The sequence below is a fragment of the Camelina sativa genome, chromosome 5 (assembly GCF_030686135.1).
Source record: "Camelina sativa cultivar CO46 ecotype springtype chromosome 5, ASM3068613v1".
Lineage (NCBI taxonomy): Eukaryota > Viridiplantae > Streptophyta > Magnoliopsida > Brassicales > Brassicaceae > Camelina > Camelina sativa.
In genome coordinates, this window is record NC_141884.1 from 35,676,004 (window position 1) to 35,697,790 (window position 21,787).

Sequence of the window (21,787 nt, forward strand, 5' to 3'; positions counted from 1 at the left end):
CTTCCATACCTAGCTCTCGCTAGAGAAACATGGTCGAGCAGGCATTACATACAAGTTCATTCACGTCAACAAACATCATAGACAACTAATCTCTTAGGCTAGGAACGTAAGTCTCTGGCACTAGCTGGTCAGACATTTCATCAAAACACCTTTTGGGTGTGGAAATGTCTCAAACCTAGTCCCAATTGATCAGAGAAAAACTAGTATTTCTTACTCTAGTCCAGAAGGGAATCATACAATCAACGCTTAAACACTCTACATCCTAAGATCCTCCACCTAATTTATCCCATCCTCAAGAACTGACACACTAATCATATCCGAAAATCATCATCACGGATGCAAACATAGATATTGAACAAAGCATAGTAGATAGATAGAAATGAGAAAAACAACTTGTAGAAGAAATCCAATGCAAAAACTCAATAAAATCAAAGGTATCTAGATTACAAGATCAGGGTACGTTTTCGGTGGCTAGGTAAACCTTACAAAAGAAACGAGATAAAAACTAAGATGTCCAAAAACAAGACTTAACAAAATGTATATATAGTAAAAACGCGTGAATCCCTACTTAAAACGACAAAATAAAGCGTCGGTTCGGGAATCTCCTGAAGCGTGTGAAACCAAACATGTGCGGTCGAGTCGCGTGTCGTCTCTCCCTGGGGTGCTGTCGAGTGGAACAGATCAAGTCGAGGTCATACGACTCGATCTGGGTCGAGTGGAGGTGATGCGACTCAAGCTGGATATATATGTCTCTACTAAAACGGTGATAACTCTTGAACTACGCCTCCGATTGACTTGAAATAAACGGCATTGGAAAGATGACTCAATTCTCTACAACTTTTATGAAGACGTCAAAAGCTGAATCCCTCGACCGGTGGCTCAAATGATGGCTCGAGTGGTGACTCAAGAGTGGCTCGATTGGTGCAGCTGAGAGTGGCTCGATTGGTGCAGCTGAGAGTGGCTCGGTTGGTGCAGCTGAGAGTGGCTCGATTGGTGCAGCTGAGAGTGGCTTGATTGGTGCAGCTGAGAGTGGCTCGATTGGTGCAGCTGAATGTGGCTCGATTGGTGCAGCTGAGAGTGTCTCGATTGGTGCTGCTGAGAGTAGCTCGATTGGTGCAGCTGAGAGTGGCTTGATTGGTCTGTGTTTCCGACGTCTCCTAGATACCTAAAATACTCTGAAATGCATATGACAACCTGTCCCGCAGACCCCACTAGCCCACCGCTAGCTGCCCCAACGGACTGTCCGTGGATCCGCAAGCCCACCACTAGTCGTCCAATGGACTCCAAGCTGGCCCTGCAGGGCATCGATCCTAACCCATCACTGTGGATATCCCAATCCACCAGTAGGTTATTGGTGCGCTGCAGATCAATTGGTGACAGCTTGTCCTGTGGGAAGGTTGTTAAAGGGTGACAGCTTGTCCTAGCGCACCAATAACCTACTGGTGGATTGGGATATCCACAGTGATGGGTTAGGATCGATGCCCTGCAGGGCCAGCTTAGAGTCCATTGGACGGCTAGTGGTGGGCTAGCGGGATCCATGGGCGGTCCGTTGAGGCAGCTAGCGGTGGGCTAGTGGGGTCCACAGGACAAGTTGTCATATAAAAATCGATTTTTATGTGACAACCCGTCCCGCGGACCCCACTAGCCCACCGCTAGCTTCCCCAATGGACCCCAAGCTGGCCCTGTAGGGCATCGATCCTAACCCCTCACTGGGCAAATGGAACTATTCATCCAAATCCACAGTAGGTTATTGGTGCGCCAGGCGTTCCTCGAACCCTGGTCCTCACCCTTTAACAACCTTCCCCCAGGACAAGCTATCACCAACTCAGTGAGGGGTTAGGATCGATGCCCTGCAGAGCCAGCTTGGGGTCCATTGGGGCGGCTAGCGGTGGGCTAGTGGGGTCCGCGGGACGGGTTGTCACAATGCACAATGTATGCAAAGATGATGCAAAAACTTCCTAAAAATGCAAAGTGTATAAAAGAGGTTCTAAAATGATACAAAACGACTAGTTATCCTAGCTAAATGCATAACAAATACATGCTAAGGAGATGCAAAATATAGAGTATCAGTGGGCCGTGTAGACGGTTGCACGGGAGTCCTTGGCTAATGGTTGTTCGAGATTCGAGGACGAATCTAGATTGGTGGGGGATAATTGTAACATCCGTGAACCAAAATCCCGGTTTGGAGATTGCATCGGTCGATGCAGAAGGTGCATCGGTCGATGCAGAAGGTGCATCGGTCGATGCAGAAGGTGCATCGGTCGATGCAGAAGATGCATCGGTCGATGCAGGTTTAGTTTTCTGCGTTTTGACTTAAGTTGAACGTTGCGTTTTGGGCAAAGGGAGAAGGAAAAACCCTTAATCGTTTCTTTTGTCTCATTAGTCGACTTTGGCCGCTTTTGAGAGAAACAAAAGAGAGAAAGAGTGTTCTTGGCGTTCTTGGTGTTTTCTGTGGATTTGTGGCGTTTCCTGGTGAGATCTGAGGCTTAGAAAGTTTTAGGAGCTTGCTAGGAGTGTTCTATTGGTTGTTTGAGGTTTGGATTCGTCTTGGCAAAGGTAAGTGCAGGACCATGGCTTATCTAAGCTAGAGAACTCTCTAATGTGCTTGTTGTGTGTTGTTAGACTTGTTAGATCGTTATTTTGGACGTTAGGAAGCTTTCTTGTGGCTTGGGATCGAGTTTTGTGGTTGTAGGAACTAAGATCCGGCGAGAAGCTTCGGGGAAAACACGATGCTCAGCATTGCATCGGTTGATGCATATCTTGCGTCGGTCGATGAAAGTGCAAGGAAGGCGCGTAAAACCCTAGAGTTTTCTTGTTATGTCGAGCATGCGTCGGTCGATGCAGTGCGAGTGTCGGTCGATGCAAGTGCATCGAGCATCGGTCGATGAAAGTGCATCGAGCATCGGTCGATGCAAGTGCATCGAGCATCGGTCGATGCAAGTGCATCGAGCATCGGTCGATGCAGCCCTGTGTCGGTCGATGCATCCCCATTCGGATTCGGTCGATGCATGTTGGTGTCAGTCGATGCAGAGTCCTGGTTTGTTATTTGTTGTTTGTTGATTGTTGTTTGATGGTTAGAGATGACTCTATTGCTTGTGTGTATAACCCAGTAGATGGGAGGATTACCTTACTGAGTGTTTATAAAATACTCATGCATTGCAATTTGTATTTGTGGTGCGGGTAAAGGCAAAGTGTGTTCGTGGAATCAAGGCAATGAAGAGGAGGATGTTCTAGGGACTCGATTGGTTGTTGTCTGGCATTGCTAGATTGCTAGAGTTGGGTCATTAGAAACATTGCTAGGTTGCTGGTTCTATGATTCATGGTGTTTGGTTATTGGTTATTGGTTATTTTCTGAATATTGGTTAATTATTATTGGATATCTAATGGTTATTGGTACTGTTTAATTCTGCTGTTGGTTGTGATTGTGGTTAGGTGGCTAGTGGATATGGAACCATTAGTTGTAGTTTATTTATTAAAAAAAAAGTTGAGTCCTTTCAACAGTAACCAAAAAAAACCGGTAAAAACCGACCAAAAGCCAAAACTGTAGTGCCTTGTTAATTACCGGCGTTTCCGCTCAGCCGTAAGAAGTAATTGTCAGATGGTCCTGTCGGAAGTTTACGGCCAGTCTTCGTTTCAATTTTTGACTGTTATAACAAAACTGTAGTGCCTTGTTGGTTATATAATTTTTGGATTAATGAAAGCTTAGCAAATTGAGACTGTTATAACAAAATATGATATCAAATATAGTAATTTTTGTATATCATATTTATATTGAAAAACATTTACATATTAATTTTTTCTTGCTTAAATGTGATTAATTTTTATTATGTTGTTTTGCCTGACTTGATTTTTGGGGGACAAGATTCCTTAATAGGGACAAATTACATTGTAAGATGATAACTGAATATTTGTTAAAACAAAGATGCCATACATATATTAATCAAAGTCATACAACCTAAATTTGACTCTCAACAATAAGTGTAATACGCCTATGAGGCTAGGATGTATAATATGATCCTCTCACAGCTTCTTTAGTCTAATGTCTGTCATTCACATGTTTATTGTTACATACGATTCAGATAAATATATATATATATATATATGTTTCCACTAAATAATTGGTGCAACATTGTGATTTAATAGAAATTTAACCAACGCACTTGCATCTGTTATTATTTGTAAGGTGAAAAAATGCTTTTACTTTTTGAAGCAATAATTTTCCTTCTATTTCACACAATAGCCATTTATCTTTTCACTCTCAGGCATTAATCAAATATGTATGCTGCATAATTATTATCCTTACTTATATATATATATATATATATATATAGTTTAAAAAAAAACTTTTACTAGCTATATATTAGACTATTCATACTGATATAATGTACTTATTTATAAATATATTTTGGACCACACCTACACATTTTTCTTGTCATGGACCACTCATTATTTTGTTGGCATTTACAACTTATACAAACATAATATAGAGTTTGAATCTAAATAAGTTAGACCGACAACAAATACAACTCCCTAACTTACATATTAGTTACTTTCGATCACCTAACTAATTAGTCGATAATTAATTATTCACTAAATATATGAATATTGTTACATCAATTTTGTGTGGACAAAAGTTACAAAATAAATTTTTTCTTTAGTTCAATTGCACCAAATGGATTCCAAAAACAATACCAAAATTATTGATTAAGTTTTTAATGAATTTTCGTGTGTAATGAACATGCAGGTATTATTTTAGTTTGGAACGGAATAACAAAAATACAATTTTCTCGACCGGATTCAACCGACCAAAACAAATAAACCAAAATACACAAACATACAGATAACTTTTTTAAGAATCTCAGCTACTACATAGACTTGCTTAAGAATCTCAGTTACTACACTATTTTGTGTAGTTATATTCACACCAATGAGAATTCTAGCTTTGGATTTTTCATAATTGTCGCAAAATCTTTTGATTATGACCACCTTTTTGTCTTTTAATTTCTCCGACGATGATTTTTTGATTAACCGTGGTCTCATATGTGTCAAGTTGCTTTCTACCATTTGTCACAGAGCTCTCATGAAATTTATATTGATCTACCTTATTTTATCCTTTTGTAGCATTGTGGAATGTCCTTACTTATGTTTTAAACTTTGGGATATTTTAAGCTCTGTTTTCCTTGTATTTGGTTTGATTTAGATAATTGATATAAAATGTTTGTAACAAAAAAAAAAAATGTCACAATATATGTAGTGTTGGAAACATTTGAACACATGACAAGATTTATTTTTTTAATTATATTAATGAACCACTTTATAAGTGTTTGTATTAATATTGGGTACATCAAACCTTTTTTTATTAATAAAAATTCATAAAACATACAAGACACACAAAAAAATTGTTGACTAGAAGAACAAGTAGCTAGTAAGGAAAAATGGTTTTGACGATGTCGATAGGGGTAGATAATAAAAGAATTATTGCCATAGCCGTCGGGGTGATTAAAAGTAATTGGATTTTAATTTTTTCTTTTTTAATCATTTAGTTCTCATAAAAATAATTTATTTTCTTGAACAATAATCTATTTTATATACAAGATGATAAAAATATGTAGAAAAAGATATGTATAAAATAAAGCTACAAATGATTTGAATACATTGTTATAATGCAATATAACATATGTTTTCACCATTAAATCACTGATTTTGGTGTATTTTATTATTTATTTTAGTTAGATTCATATATTAAATTCTCTTAGATACATATATAAATTACTTTTTTATCATTATGAGTTTTGAGGAAATTCTTTGACAATTGTTACAATCTATTTAATATTAGATATACTTAAACATATGTTGTGACTAAATTAGTTTATGACATACATATATTTTGATCTATTTAATATTAGATATATTAGACACACATCTTATGATCTGATTAATATCAAAGTTAAGATCAAATTTGATTATAAAATACCACTTTTATATGCTGCTATGAGTACTTCCAACATTTGGATAATAATAAGATCATCATAACACAAACAAAATACATAAAGAATTGTCAGTAGAACAAGAACAAGTAACGGAAAATGGGTTTGCTGGTGTTTTTTGGCATAGGCACCGCTGGCGGGGTTGTTATAGGCTTGGTGGTTGTTGCCATATGGTTCCTCTGTAAAAAGTGTACTTAAATCTTATAACAAAGTCCTAATACCTAATTGATGATGTTTCAGTGTAATTAACTTATATTTTTCTTTAATAATTAGTTTTCAAGAAATAGAAGCGATAGATAAAACATGAGATACTTTGATGATATTTGTAAAGTACTTAAGATTGGTTCAAATTTGTTGTTGATTTGAAATTTAACTCTTTAATTATAATATATTGGAACTACTAATATTATATTTTTGAGATACCATTAGAGTATCTCAACTAATGTAGATGCTCTGATAACGAGAATTAATTTGTATTTTTTTGAATAAGACATATTACAAAGTATAAGCGATAAGCATATGTTTTGACAAGGGTCTCAATGCCACATGATTTAGTGATGGATTTGTTAAGAGACAAGAATTTTGGTATTTGGTGTATTGGTGAAAATGACTCGATCGACTAGGAGTGCATTGCATATGATATCTACAAGAACGTTGTGAATTGCCAGTTTCTTGAGCTGAGTCAGCTGACAGTCTTGTACTGTAAAATCAAGAAAGACTTTGTAAGGCATCAAGATATATAAACGAAAAACAATATAAAGATTTCCAAAGTTGTTGTTTGAAACATATGTCATCATCATGTGATGAATATATATTAGACATAATCAAGCCTTATTTAACTTAAAATACCAAAGGATACAATACGTCACATAATATAATAAGATCATGAACATATAAACTAGTATTACACAAGACACAAAAAAATTGTTGACGAGAAGAATAAATTAAGCAAAAATGAATATTGCCATTGCGTTAGCAATAGGGATCGCGGGGTGGGTGATGATAACCTTGGTGGTTGTTGCCATATGGTTCCTCTGTAAAAAGTGTACTTAAATCTTCTAACAAAGTCCTAATACCTAATTGATGATGTTTCAGTGTAATTAACTTATATTCTTCTTTAATAATTAGTTTTCAAGAAATAGAAGCGATAGATAAAACATGAGATACTTTGATGATATTTGTAAAGTACTTAAGATTGGTTCAAATTTGTTGTTGATTTGAAATTTAACTCTTTAATTATAATATATTGGAACTACTAATATTATATTTTTGAGATACCATTAGAGTATCTCAACTAATGTGGATGCTCTGATAACGAGAATTAATTTGTATTTCTTTGAATAAGACATATTACAAAGTATAAGCGATAAGCATATGTTTTGACAAGGGTCTCAATGCCACATGATTTAGTGATGGATTTGTTAAGAGACAAGAATTTTGGTATTTGGTGTATTGGTGAAAATGACTCGATCGAGTAGGAGTGCATTGTATATGATATCTACAAGAACGTTGTGAATTGCCAGTTTCTTGAGCTGAGTCAGGTGACAGTCTTGTATTGTAAAATCAAGAAAGACTTTGTAAGGCATCAAGATATATAAACGAAAAACAATATAAAGATTTCCAAAGTTGTTGTTTGAAACATATGTCATCATCATGTGATGAATATATATTAGACATAATCAAGCCTTATTTAACTTAAAATACCAAAGGATACAATACGTCACATAATATAATAAGATCATGAACATATAAACTAGTATTACACAAGACATAAAAAAATTGTTGACGAGAAGAATAAATTAAGCAAAAATGAATATTGCCATTGCGTTAGCAATAGGGATCGCGGGGTGGGTGATGATAACCTTGGTGGATTTTGGGGTATTGTACCTCCTCAAAAAGATTAATATCATCTCGTAAAAATCGTAATATTTGGGATGAGTTGAACATAATCAGTTTAATCATGAAGAAATAGCTGACGAGCCATAAGCATTTCTTGAAAAAGTGCTTTTACAAATTACGTATGATATTATATAAGAAAAAATTATGTTCGTATGAAGTGAACTCACCAATTTGAGATGTGTTTGGATAATTGATAGAAGTGAACTCACCAATTTGTATGTATTGCGTAACTTTTTTTTACTATGTTTTCACTACTCAATTACATAATACTGTATACATATCATTTGTTTTCTCTTATAAAACAGTAACCAAAAACAAACCGGTAAAAACCGAAAAAAAACAATTGGCCAAAACTAGAATATAATTTCCACTCAGCCGTCGGAGATAATTGTCAGATGGTCCTGTCGGAAGTTTACGGCCAGTCTTCCTTTCAAATTGAGACTGTTATAACAAAACTGTAGTGCCTTGTTGGTCATATAATTTTTGGATTAATGAAAGCTTAGCAAATTGAGACTGTTATAACAAAATATGATATCAAATACAGTAATTTTTGTATATCATATTTATATTGAAAACATTTATATATTATTTTTTTTCTTGCTTAAATGTGATTAGTTTTTATTATGTTGTTTTGCCTGACTTGATTTCTGAATGTGTATATTTGTTTAAGCAAAGATGCCATACATATATTAATCAAAGTCATACAACCTAAAGTTGACTCTCAACAATAAGTGTAATATATAGGCCTATGAGGCTAGGATATATAATATGATCCTCTCACAGCTTCTTTATATACACTACAACAAAAATGAGCTTCGGTAGCAGACCTTTGTAGCACAAATTTACGAACTGCAACTAAAAGTACCAAAAATCGGATGCCAAGTATTTCGTAGCATTATATTAACGCTAGTATATAATTTCATTTAGCGGGAACATAAAAATCAATATTATAGCCGGGAAGGTGTATTTTGGAGGCAAACTATATGGGTTTTTTCCCGCAAACTAAAAAAAGTCTCGATTCTTTGACCAAAACATTAAAGACAGTCTTTTATACTTAGACCAAAAAATAAAAAATCCAGCAAACAAAAAGCTTTCAGATTCTCTAAAATTTTCAGATCTTTTATCTCAATCGCAAAGTTTTTTTTTCCATTCCATCTAATCTCGATTCTCATTGTCAAGATTTCGATTCTCAACAAGAAATTTTTTCGACATTCTCTGTGTAGCAAAATATCCGTTTAGATCTGTCCCTTTTACCGGTATCTATCGCTTTGTCTCTGTCGCTCTCTGTCTCCGTCGTTCTCTGTGGCTCCGTCAGTCTCTGCCTCCGTCGCACTCTGTGTCTCCGTCGCTCTCTGTCTCAGTTTCTCTCTGCCTCGGTCTCTCCGCCTCTGTCTCTCTCCGCCTCTGTCTCTCTCCGCCTTTGTCTCTCTTCGCCTCTGTCTCTCTCCGCCTCTGTCTCTCTCCGCCTCTGTCTCTCTCCGATCTCAGTAGATTCGAATTCAGCTGATCTCATCCACCTGAAAGGTATAAGGCATTCAATAAATGTATTATAGTTCTTTACTCTGATTTTAATTTTGACAGATTTGAATTTTGTCAGGTAATCACATCTCATCAGCTGGATCTTCTGCCTGCTTGCATCGGAACACAGAGGCTAGTTCTCTCAATGAAACTGATACTTCGTTTTGATAAATTGTTTAAGAGTTGAACGAATTGGTTGTTTGATATTTCATTTTAATAAATTGTTGCTGAATGTGTGAATATGTTTGTTTGGTGTGTTTGTCTAGTGTTTGTTTGGTATTTGTTTGGTGTTTGTGTTATTCTTATCTTTTTGTTTTTTTTTTCTTTATGGGTAAGGACATATAATGGTTATGGACAAGACATGGGTTCATCTTAACAGGTATGTGAAAACGTTTTGTATAGTTGAGTTTATTGGTTTAGTTGTTATGTTTAAGTTTTTTTAAAAGTTTGTAATTCGTTTTGCTTTTATCTTCATTGCAGAATGGATCCTGGTTATGAGAAAGGTGCTTGGGATTTTGTGAAGTCTGTGGCTGCAGGTTTAGGAGACAATTCAATTATTATGTGCCCGTGTATTGACTGTCGCAACGTATATCGCCACTCAGCCGCTGATGTTGTTGATCATCTTGTAACAAGAGGAATGGATTGGAGTTACAAGTCGAGGGATGACTGGTTTCATCATGGAGAAGTGAAATCAGGGACTGAGTGTAGAAAGAACACAAGCCAGTGGAACGAAGAGATATTAGGTTTGTTCAAAGCTGCCGAGTTTATGGATGAAGAGCTTGTTAGTCATGGTGATTTAATTGATGTTGATGAAGGGGATGATAAGGTAGAAGATGAGTTCTTAGCCAAGCTAGCTGATGTAGAAGCACCACTGTATCCAGGTTGCACAAACTACAGCAAGCTATCTGCGATTGTTTCACTCTTTCGGTTAAAGACTCAGAGCGGTTGGTCTGATAAAAGTTTTGATAGTCTACTTGAGACTTTAAAACAGATGCTACCCAAGGATAATGTATTGCACACGTCCTTGTATGAGGTGAAGAAATTCTTCAAATCTTTTGATATGGGTTATGAGAAGATACACGCTTGTGTGAATGACTGTTGTCTGTTTAGAAATCAGTATGAGGAGCTCGACAGTTGTCCTAAATGCAAATCTTCGCGATGGAAGATTAACAAGCGAACTGGTGAGGTGAAGAAAGGGACTCCATAGAAAGTACTTAGGTACTTTCCGATAATTCCACGTCTCAAGAGGATGTTCAGGTCAGAGGACACGGCGAAAGACTTACGGTGGCATTTCAATAATAAGAGCACAGATGGAAAAATGCGTCATCCGGTAGATTCTGTGACGTGGGATCAATTGAATGAAAAGTATCCGTCATTTGCTGCAGAAGAAAGGAACATTAGGCTTGGACTTTCCACAGATGGGTTTAATCCTTTCGACATGAAAAATGTTAACTATAGTGCATGGCCTGTTTTGCTAGTCAATTACAACATGCCACCTGACAAGTGTATGAAAGAGGAGAACATCATGTTGACATTGCTGATTCCTGGACCAACTCAACCTGGAAACAATATAGATGTATATTTAGAACCTCTTATAGAGGATCTAAACCATCTGTGGGAGAAGGGAGATGTAACGTATGGTGCATTCAGTCGCACTACATTCACTTTAAGAGCAATGCTTTTGTGGACCATTCAGGATTTTCCGGCATATGGAAATCTAGCAGGCTGCAAAGTTAAAGGCATAATGGGTTGTCCGGTTTGCGGGAAGCACACAGATAGTTTGTGGTTGAGTAATTGTAGAAAGCACGTGTATATGTGTCACCGAACCATGTTTATAGACGAAAGAAAACCTGGTTTGATGGTAGAGCTGAGCTTGGTAGAAAAGGTAGGATTCTGACTGGTCATAACATTTATCAAATACTAAAAAATTACAAAAATGACTTTGGGAATGTAATAGTAAATGGAAGAAAGAGGAAGATGCAAGATCGTGTTGGTTCAGCCTCTGATACTGATGATGAATCCAGTGAATCAGAAGAAGAGGAAGAACAAGTAGATGAAGAGGAGCTATCCAGATGGAAAAAGCGGTCAATCTTCTTCAAGTTAGAGTATTGGAAGGTATGATTTATATGTTAGGTTTGTTATTCTACTAATATTTAGATTTGCTATATCTTAAAAAATAAATGTATATAACATTCTTTGTATTATCTGTCAATACATTGTGTAGGAAATGCCGGTTAGGCATAACCTAGATGTGATGCACGTTGAGAGAAATGTTGCCGCCAGTCTTGTCTCTACAATGCTGCATTCAGCGAAATCAAAGGATGGTGTTAATGCTCGAAAAGATATGCAACTGCTTGGTATTAGAAAGGATTTACATCCCCAAGCACGTGGGAAAAGAACCTACCTTCCTCCAGGTCCTTGGTCTCTGTCCAAAACAGAGAAGAAAGTATTTTGTAAGCGATTGTCTGACTTCAGAGGACCAGATGGCTACTGCTCAAATATTTCTAGATGTGTTAAGATAGAAGATTGTACGGTTAAGGGTCTTAAATCACATGATTATCATGTGTTGATGCAACAACTTCTTCCGGTTGCAATCAGAGGTAGATTGAAATCTTTTAGATATTTGCTGTATATTACTTTGGTATTTATTTGCAGAGAAAGGCAGCGGAAATATGTATTGAAGGTACTCAGGATTCAGCTACAACAAATCCAAAGGAGGATATACTGAGTCAAATTTTGGGACCTGATAATCCAGGAAGACTGCAGGCAATGGGCAGAGGCATGAGCTTGACCAAACTTTCTTGTTTCCAAGTCAACAACAGCTCTATGGCTGCAATGGAAGCAAATCAGGTTCAAATGAAGAATCGAATTCAGGATTTAGAGCAAATTATTGAAAAACTTTATGATCAGGTTAGTATACTATATACAAATTGTTTATTCATACAATAGTTTTACTGTATGTTGATATGTTTCTGGAATTGTAGAGACAAGAGGGTGATGTTGGTGAAAACTCTATACATAAGAGTGTAAATACGAGAACACTCCCCAAGTGTAATTTGGTTGACTGGACATCCGATGATAATGTTGCAGAGGGCCGCATTGTTTCTTATGAATCTGATGAATTGGTACATGGGATACCTTTAGGGCCTAATGCAGTTAAGGTTTACATTGAATCTGCTACAAAGCCAGAAGCTCCACTATGGAGACCTATACCTGAGATGTCTACTATTGAGGATGTCGTTGGAGAAATGATTGCATGGGATGCCGATTTATGTATTGTTCAAGGTGAAGGTGGCATTGCAGAAGACATTGCACCTAAGGTTTAGTATCTTCTTTTAATTGTTTTTGTATGTAGATTACACTTCCTGAGATAAACCTTCTTACTGTTTTGTACCTTTGTTCTACAGAGTCCTATCACAAGTTCAAAAAACAGATGCAAACTCAAGGCTTTGGGTAAGAACGATGAAGTTGTAGCTGAAGGCAGATGGCTGAGCCGAGAACCAAAAGCGTTGGTAAATGGACTTCCAATTGGTCCAAATGCATTCAATGTTTATGTAGATTCGGTTTTAAACACAAGTGCATGGCTATGGAGGCCAACAGCCGAGATGAGAACTTTGCAGGATTCTTTGAACTGTTTTATATCATGGCCTGTAAATAGAGTTGTGATTGAGACATCGAATGAATCCCCTGTTCTTCAGAAATCTACATCTAAGGGAGTAAGCATAAGATCTCCTAATGAGATGTCCACTAGAATTGCTAAATCTCCTAATCTTCCTGTATCTTCGACTAACTCAGCAAGTCCAAGTTACCAGAAGGACAAGTCTCCAGAAACTCCAAAAGCTCCTTTGAAGAAACCTTTATTCAAAACAAAACCATCAGAGGTACATAATTGGTTGTGATTGTTCTTGTTGTATGGATTTATTTTTCGGTGGTTGCTCCTTTCTGAAATTATTTTTGGTTTGTTGTTCTTGAAGCCACCTCTGACAGAGGCATCTCCTCGTCACAAATCAAAGGTACATGCTTTTAATAACTTAAGACATAATTGCGGATCTGGTTTTATTTGTTTTTGCTTGAGGTTGATTTCTGTATATATTTTTTGTTCCTTGTTCTTATAGCGTCTTGCATTCAAAGAAAATCAAAAATGCAAGTTGATGGATATATCCGGAGGGAATCGTGTTGTCGCTGAAGGATGTTGGTCGTCTAATAATCCTGACCAACAGGTACATCACGTTAAGTTGGGGCCTAATGCTTGTCGAGTATGGGTGGATATTGTGATTGTTAAAGATGCTGCAGTTTGGAGGCAAACTCCTGAAATCGAATATATGGAAGATGCACATGGATCTTGTCTTGCCTGGCCAGAAGATAAAATTGTAATGGTGGGTATATGTTTTAATTTTACATGTGTGCAAAATATGATGACAATAACAACTATTGACCAATTTTTTTTTTTGGTTTTCAACAGAAATGAATTAATTAATAAGGAGTGGTGATGTTTCAGATTGGGGAACGTGTTTTGTAGTTGAAAGACATGAGTACTTTCTGTTCTTTTGTCTCATACACTGGTCTTTGTCCCTTTTGTTTTTATTTTTGGATTATAAAGTTGAACAATAATTTATATGTTTCAGATATTAACTTAATGGGACAAGTTATTTAATGTTTCTTTCTTACAAGTTTTCGAAATATTTAAATAAATATTTAGAAAGATAGAAAGCCATTTAGGCTGTTAAAAACACCCATTATGTATAGACGTTAGTTATATTAACATCAATAGATAAATAAACGAAATAGTTTTGAAAAAATTAAAAAACTTATATAAAAATTAACAACAAATAAATATTGATGACACAATTATTAATTATTAATATAAATTAACAATAAAACGAAAACTTTATATCATGTATATATAAGATATAAACCTCAAACCCTATACCCTAAATCTCTTAGTTGAAAGCATTATACACCAATATATGAAACATGAAATTAACAATGTTAAAATATAATTTTATGTATATTTGTACATAAATATGAATTATTAACATTAGTTAGCATTATAAATAAATCTTTAAATCATATAGTAATATAAGATATAAACCCCAAACCCTATACCCTAAATCTCTTAGTTGAAAGCATTATACACCAATATATGAAACATGAAATTAACAATGTTAATATATAATTTTATGTATATTTGTACATAATTATGAATTATTAATATTAGTTACCATTATAAATAAATCTTTATATCATATAGTAATATAAGCCATAAACCCCAAACCCTATACCCTAAAACACTATACCTTAAATCTCCTTCTTGAAAGCATTCTACACAAACTAACAATGTCAAAATATAATTTTAAATTTTAAATAAGACAAGCTTTACCATATGAAACATTAATTTTAAATTAATTGTTACACCATATTCCTAAATTAATAAAAAAAAATAACAAAATACTATACTAATAATATATAAATCGTGTAACAATTATCTCATTGGCTAATTGATAAAGGTGTGGATCACCAAATTATTGATATCTACCGTTGATTAGAATACATCTAACGCTCAACAATCAGCTCTTCTTAATAATTTTTAATCATCTCAATATCTACTTTTCTCGAAGGAAACCCAATAAACTCAATCTCGAAGCTTCTTTCACCATCGCCAAACACCAAAAAAAAAAAACACAGATTGAATCTAAAGAGGAACTCATATCATCTCTTTCACCATCGACAAACACAACATAAAATCATCGCCGAATCTAAAGGTTTTATCCTCTCTTTCTATTGCTTGTTTCTCGAATCCCCATATTCTATGTTTTTTTCCTCTCGCAATTTTGCTTTCTCGAATCCTCTGTCAGAGATGGCTAATTGAATCTTAATAGTTTTTGGATCTGCCTTTAGATATGTTTGATGAAATAGATCTGCCTTTAGATATGTCTATTGTGTAGTTTTGCAGATTCTTGTTGATAGATCTATTCATTTTCAGGTTTCGGATCTAGATATAACAGGTTCTACAACATTTCTTTTATGTGGTTTCGGATCTAGAATTACATTGTTTTCTTTTATTTTCAGGTTTCGGATCTAGAATTATATTGTTTCTTTTGATTGTTGTGGTTAAAAATAAACATATCTTAACAATATCATATTTGGTTCTGCAGAAATGGAAGGTAAAGGACTCATATGTGGCCTCCCCGCTAAGAACGTTGTACCAAAAATCAGACAACAGCCACAACAACACGCAATCAACATTGATGAAGACATTGATCAACAAACTGATGCGGATGATGAACTGTAGGAGATAACAAGGCTAGAGTTTAGAAGGTCATGTGCTCACCTAGGCTACTTGATACGCATCGAACTAGAGGAAGAAGACATTGATCCACTGTACAAGAATGTTTGGAAAAAAATGCAACAGGATACACGCAACAACACTGGTAATAAACGCCCAAAAGTAGAAAAAGGAGAGTCCTCAAACCACAAGACTCTTTGAATAATAATGGCATGGTAGACCACTCTAAGAGCGAGTTCATGTTTTTTTAGTTCATGTGATGTTTACATTTTGGAAAGTTAACTTTATGTAATATGATTTGATGAGTCATTGTCTTCCATAAATTAAGCAATTCAATGTTTCAAATAACAAATGATTATGCAACTCAATATATATATATAAATATATATAAATAATTATTAGTAAATGATAAATTATTATTCAATATAAACACAATTTTCTCAGACTAGCTGACATGATAAATATCACAGTACAAAATAAAAGGCAAGAAATCTTATATTTATAGCACGAGAAAAATGCTGGATTAAATTATTAAACCGCATATTATAAATGCTATTGTAAACGATGGTATAGCAATATATAGTTGCTAGTAAAATCTACACAATAGCAAAAGGAAACCGCTATATAACACTTTCCTATAGCAAGTATCTTGTGCTACTATAGTGTAGAATTTGAGAACCATAATGTCAGGAAACAATATCCACCAGCACATATAATGTGTTATCATTACAAGTTACACAACACGAAATGTTAGCTATAAAAACAAAGATAATAGCACAAAGGAAGCGCTAGTTAATAATAAGAAATAGCGGAATGTTACCGCTATAATAGGCCAATCTACCATAACGCGTAAAAACTGCTATGGTAGGGGGGGGTCTACTATAGCTCCTCATTATACAGCGTTTTCAAATGCGCTACGAAAGCCCTTTAGTAGCATTATCCGTGTGCTACCAAAGCTCATTTTTCTTGTAGTGATAGTCTAATGTGTGGCATTCACATGTTTTTAGTTACATATGATTCAGATAAAAATAAATATATGTTTTCACTAAATAATTGGTGCAACATTGTGATTTAATAGAAATTTAACCAGCACACTTGCATTTGTTATTATTTGTAAGGTGAACAGATGCTTTTACTTTTTGAAGCAACAATTGTCCTTTTATTTTACACAGTAACCATTTATCTCTTCACTCTCAGCCATTAATCAAATATATATGATGCATAATTATTATCCTTATATATATATATATATATATAAATAATTAAAAAAAAACAAATTTACTATCAGTAAGACTACTCATACTGATATAATGTACTCATTTATAAATATATTTTGGACCACACCTACACATTTTTCTTGTCATGAACCACTCATTATTTTGTTGGCATTTATAAAACTTATACAAACATAACATAGAGTTTGAATCTAAATAAGGTAGACCGACAACACTTACAACTCTCTAACGGTAGCTAGATTCAATCTTCTCAGTAAGTCCAACAAGTTTTTCAGTGAGACGGTCGAAAAAATCATCAAGGATATGGTCACCAAAATGGTCAACATTGTGGCCTTTATGCAAATCATCCATTGCCTCACATCCTCCACGCTCACTGCCCGTTTGAGCCAGGCTGCAGGGTTCATCAGCTCCATAAATTCCACTGTGAAGCATCTATTTTTCTCAACCAAGAATGTTACCTCCTCAGGCGATGCCGAGTAGATAGGTATGTTGAAGGTATCGACTTGCTCTTCCGTGATCAAATCCTACATGCCAATTTCACCACACTCAACAAACACATAAATAAAAATAATTAAACAAGAGAGATATATACGGCATAGCTTAGTTATGAGACATTGTTTCTTTTACATTACCTGGGATTGCATTTGAATGAGAACTTCAGCCATGGACGTATACATGATACTATCGGCAAGATTGGAGAAAGGCATTCCTCTAGGAATCCCACACATTCCAACAACCAAAAGACCACCACTCACTAGTTCTTTAGCCCTAGCTTCTAGAAAATTCCCCATGTCCCGACTAAACTGCCTTTCATAAGCCTTCACCACTTCATTCGCCGCATTTGAGTAGTGAACCTTCCCTTTATTCCACGCTTTGGAGCTTTTGTCCACCACTTCCTTTGGAACACTCGAAAGCCAGTGGGTGGCCCCAACCGTCACTACGATATGGACGGAAGATTGAGGAAGAATACGGCCGTAGAACGAACCCGGGACCCCGACCGCGAAGTAACTCCGGTCTTGAGGGAGAGAAGTGAAGAGAGTGTTGAAGTCGTTTTCAGGGAGGTCGTTGAAGTAGACAAGAAACTCTGGTTTTGAGGAGTTTGATTGTCGTAAGTTTGTTTCAACGGATCTGATGATGTTGTCAACGAAAAAGAATGTGTTTGGTCCAGTTGCACAACCAAGATCGGCTATTCGGAACGTGTTGGAGCCAGAGATTAGGGTTTTTGCATCGAGTTTCTCTACTATCAGTTTGTCTATTGTCTCTTTCAACAAACTTGTTGTTTTTCTCTGTCCACACCAAAAGGATTTCAAAGATTATGATAATTTCATGCTTAAATATCGTATTTAAAGATGTGCTACTCCTATTGAAAATTATTAAAGAGACTGAAATAATGAAATACAAAATTTCGCTGCACTGAATCTAAATGAGATGAGATCCAAAAACCAATAACACACACCATCGTGCAAAATAAATAAAAATAATGCTTAAAAAAACATTTTGTTATACTCAAACCTAGATTTAGTAAAATTGAAATACAGTAATGCATTCTGTGCCTTCTAGATTTAAGTTTATGATTTAGCTTCTGTGCCTCGGTGTATTTTTGTGTGGCTTGATGAGTTCTGAACATTTTAATATCGTTGTTGGAGTTTCTTAAATAAAATAAGGAACCAAAATTTGATTAAACAAAACATCATGTAAGAGATCATGATAATAAAGTCAAATTATGTTCGTCCTCTGAAGTCATGGGCTTCCAATTGATCCGAATAGCCAGCGAACGTCTATTTAAAAATCGACTGATGATGATATTCTTAAACTATCTTGTACTTAATACCATGTCTAGATGAGTAAAATAGATAACCAAATAGTTAACTTATTACATCGTTAAAATAGTTAACGAAAATATATTTTATCTAACAACTCATCTTACATACCAATTTGTTGGATCAAATGTAACAAACCATATTAAAAATGCGAAGTTGTTATAAAGGAATATGAAATGTAAAGATGAAAAGAAAAAATTAAAAGATAAGAAACCAAAAAAAAAAAAAAATTGAAAATAGACCTGCAAATGAGAATTCTTAGAGTAGCTGTTCGGACCATCTCCACCACTCATAGGAAGTGAGTTAAGAACAATCTCCGCTTTCTCCATTATGAGTTTGTGTTTTTACTTTCTATACTTTGGGTGTGTCGTCTATATATATAGGCCATGCATGCACTTAACACCTAGTGCTTATTATTATAGTATAGTCACTATAAACAATATATAATTGATAACCTCTTGAATTGAACTACAATAATATGCGTATTGAAGCAAGAACATTACTAGAAAATGCTATTAGCCTATCACATCCGTTTGTGCTTGTTTTGAAACACAAGGAATAATAAGCTACATTTTAGAAAGCATTTTCATATTCAGTGAACTAACCTACTACATGTGTTTTTAAATAGAGAAGCTAATACTGAATTATCAGTGATTATTATTATTACAGTGGTCCTAATACGTAAGTACAAGACTACAATAAATAATATATTATTTTATTTTTAAAAGTTATACTATTATTGTTTTGAAATTGAACTAATCACATAGGTATTGCGTGAGAAAACTACGTAATCGTAGGGGCATCAAATTAATAAAATAAATCATAGGTTAAACTAGGATATATGCCCATTCGTCTCTAAAGGAGATGCTCTCCGTACTAATATCCAAGAATAAATCAAAAGGATGCTGAAAATTTATGATAATAAACTTAATCAGTTTGTTTTTTACATTTTTATATGGGATTTTTGACAATTTTGCCATATTTTTTTAATTTCTTACCAAATATGTCCATTGTTAAAAACTTTTGCAATATACCATATTCATAAATTATGGCAGTGTAGCATTTTACTCCTATGCCTCCTGAATTACGTTAGTTCGATGGTGGCACTTGGAAAGGGAAGGGTTTGTGAATAGTTTTTGTGGCGTTTGACTTGACGCGCTGCGTGGTTGACGATACATTTTCGACATTTTCGTAGACAATGTATACATTTCATGGACGATAATAATTATGGACGACCACAAATTGGTGGACTGTAAGTAATGTTCTTAACTTAACATAAGTTGTCCATGAAACATAAAATATTGAAATTGTCCATCCTTAATGTAGAACTTGTCTGCCAGTAGTAGACGACAATTTTATACAATTAAATTGGCGGAGAAAGACTTTTAGATTCTCCATTTACTACTATAACCTTAAAATTGGCGGGACGAAATGCCACGTATTACTTTGTAATTGGTTAGCTGTTGCTGAGTGCTTTATTAGCGACTGACAAGACGTGTATTTATTGCTAAAGGTTTGGATAATGGGGATTTTGTTGTATAATTTGCAGAGCATACAGCTCTCTAATAATTTTCTACGGTATCTGATTTTTTTTGTTTTTGTTTTTGGAAACGAGGCGGAGGAGATTTAAGGAAACGACGATCCTGAGTATTTGTATTGTTGTGGTGGACAAAAAATTCTGTGGAGAATTTCTAGTTCTTGTCCACCAAATGCAGACATAGAAAGTATAGTCGTCCGCCATTAATGCCGGTGGTTGGGGATGTGAAGAAGTTTCTGTCATTTAATTTCGTGAGTATATAAGTGTGTAATTTTAAATTTTTGTTTTTGTGATTTCGTTTGTCAGGAACTAGGGTTTAAGGAAGAAATGGAAGAAACCCTATGTGCCCTTCGCGGCGAATGGGTATGTTGTGAAAACGGAGAATGGAAATTCATTCCTGCTCACGGAGAAATGGGAAGATGTGTCACATATGGAAAGGACACAAGTTACCGTGAATTTGAAACAGCCATAAAAACCGTTTTTCGTTTAACTTCCGAGTGTAGCGTGGTTATGACCTTCTGTGATTCAGGTGAGACGGCGCCCTTAAGTAATGGGAAAATGCCCCCTTTTTTAGTCAGCAACGATGGGGAGTTGGCGCTGTTGAAAAGGAGAGTAAATCAATTTCTTGGGATGAGGTTGTACATTAGAGTTAAGGAAGTTGGGGAGGCTGTTGGGTGCGGGTCGAAGAAGAACCCCTCTCAGATGATGTCCTCTTGGCGTATGTGGAGGGATTAGAAGCAGAGGACAAAGGAGAAAACAAAGGCGTAAGAGTTGATGGTGTTGTTAATGGGGAACAAGGGTAGGCATCGCAACATAAAGAACAACAAAGTGAGTCTGCTATGATGGACGACTATATGTCTACATTGTTCTCTTCTACGCGGACTACAATAGAGAATGATGGTGGACAAATCAGGGATTGTCCAAACAGGCGAACGAGTGATAGTAATGTTTGTTCTTAGGGTTCAGTGGACAACCGTTCTCCAATTCTGAGTAATATTGTCATAAGCGGGGCATATACTCCTGGGCCACAAGCATCAGAAGCCGAGTTGTCAACGGAAGACAGCCTTGTTGAAGTGGAAGTTTTGGCGTTGAATACATTTAACACTGATGAAGATATTAGGGATGCAGAGGGTTCTGTTTCCGTTTTTGAGGATGAGCCTGATTACAATTTCGACGAGTGGAGTGACAGAATTAACAACGATTATCCTATTGACTGGGATCCTTACTTAATGGCAGACACAGTTGATGGTGTTATGCGTCACGAAGGGGAGTCGCCAATGAGAATGGGTGATGAATTAGATGTGTTTGGGCAGGGTGTGATCAATGATCCCGACGAGGAAGAACAACCAAGAACTCTTGCAAGGCAGGTTAGCATTGGGGATGAGGAGTTTCATAGAGCTAGATCTGCAATTCTTAACGTTGATGACCCCTTGCTGTTGGAAGATGCACCACCTTTTCATGATAATGTCAAAGGCGCGCCAAGACATGAGAGAAACATGGACCTA

General features: G+C 35.7%; 1 protein-coding gene, 1 long non-coding RNA gene and 2 pseudogenes across 3 annotated transcripts; 3 read left to right on the plus strand and 1 right to left on the minus strand.

The window, feature by feature from the left end:
• The first annotated feature begins 9,879 nt into the window (after positions 1-9,879).
• Positions 9,880-12,132, plus strand: LOC147944784 (uncharacterized; annotated as a pseudogene).
• A 41-nt stretch (positions 12,133-12,173) lies between these two features.
• On the plus strand, positions 12,174-13,872 carry LOC147944785 (uncharacterized). The gene is made up of 7 exons (XM_087512718.1): positions 12,174-12,314; positions 12,389-12,724; positions 12,812-13,118; positions 13,197-13,285; positions 13,394-13,417; positions 13,520-13,780; positions 13,867-13,872. Exons 1-7 carry the CDS (start codon positions 12,174-12,176, stop codon positions 13,870-13,872), a joined length of 1,164 nt encoding a protein of 387 aa, XP_087368844.1.
• A 1,160-nt stretch (positions 13,873-15,032) lies between these two features.
• LOC109132979 (uncharacterized) lies at positions 15,033-16,042 on the plus strand. Its single transcript, XR_002037880.2, has 2 exons — positions 15,033-15,166; positions 15,560-16,042. It is a non-coding gene; the product is annotated as an uncharacterized LOC109132979 (long non-coding RNA).
• A 910-nt stretch (positions 16,043-16,952) lies between these two features.
• LOC104789690 (loganic acid O-methyltransferase-like) lies at positions 16,953-19,085 on the minus strand (annotated as a pseudogene). Its single transcript, XR_015558546.1, has 3 exons — positions 18,988-19,085; positions 17,558-18,211; positions 16,953-17,449 (listed from the first exon to the last, which is right to left on the minus strand). The product of XR_015558546.1 is annotated as a loganic acid O-methyltransferase-like (transcript).
• Between the last annotated feature and the right edge of the window lie 2,702 nt (positions 19,086-21,787).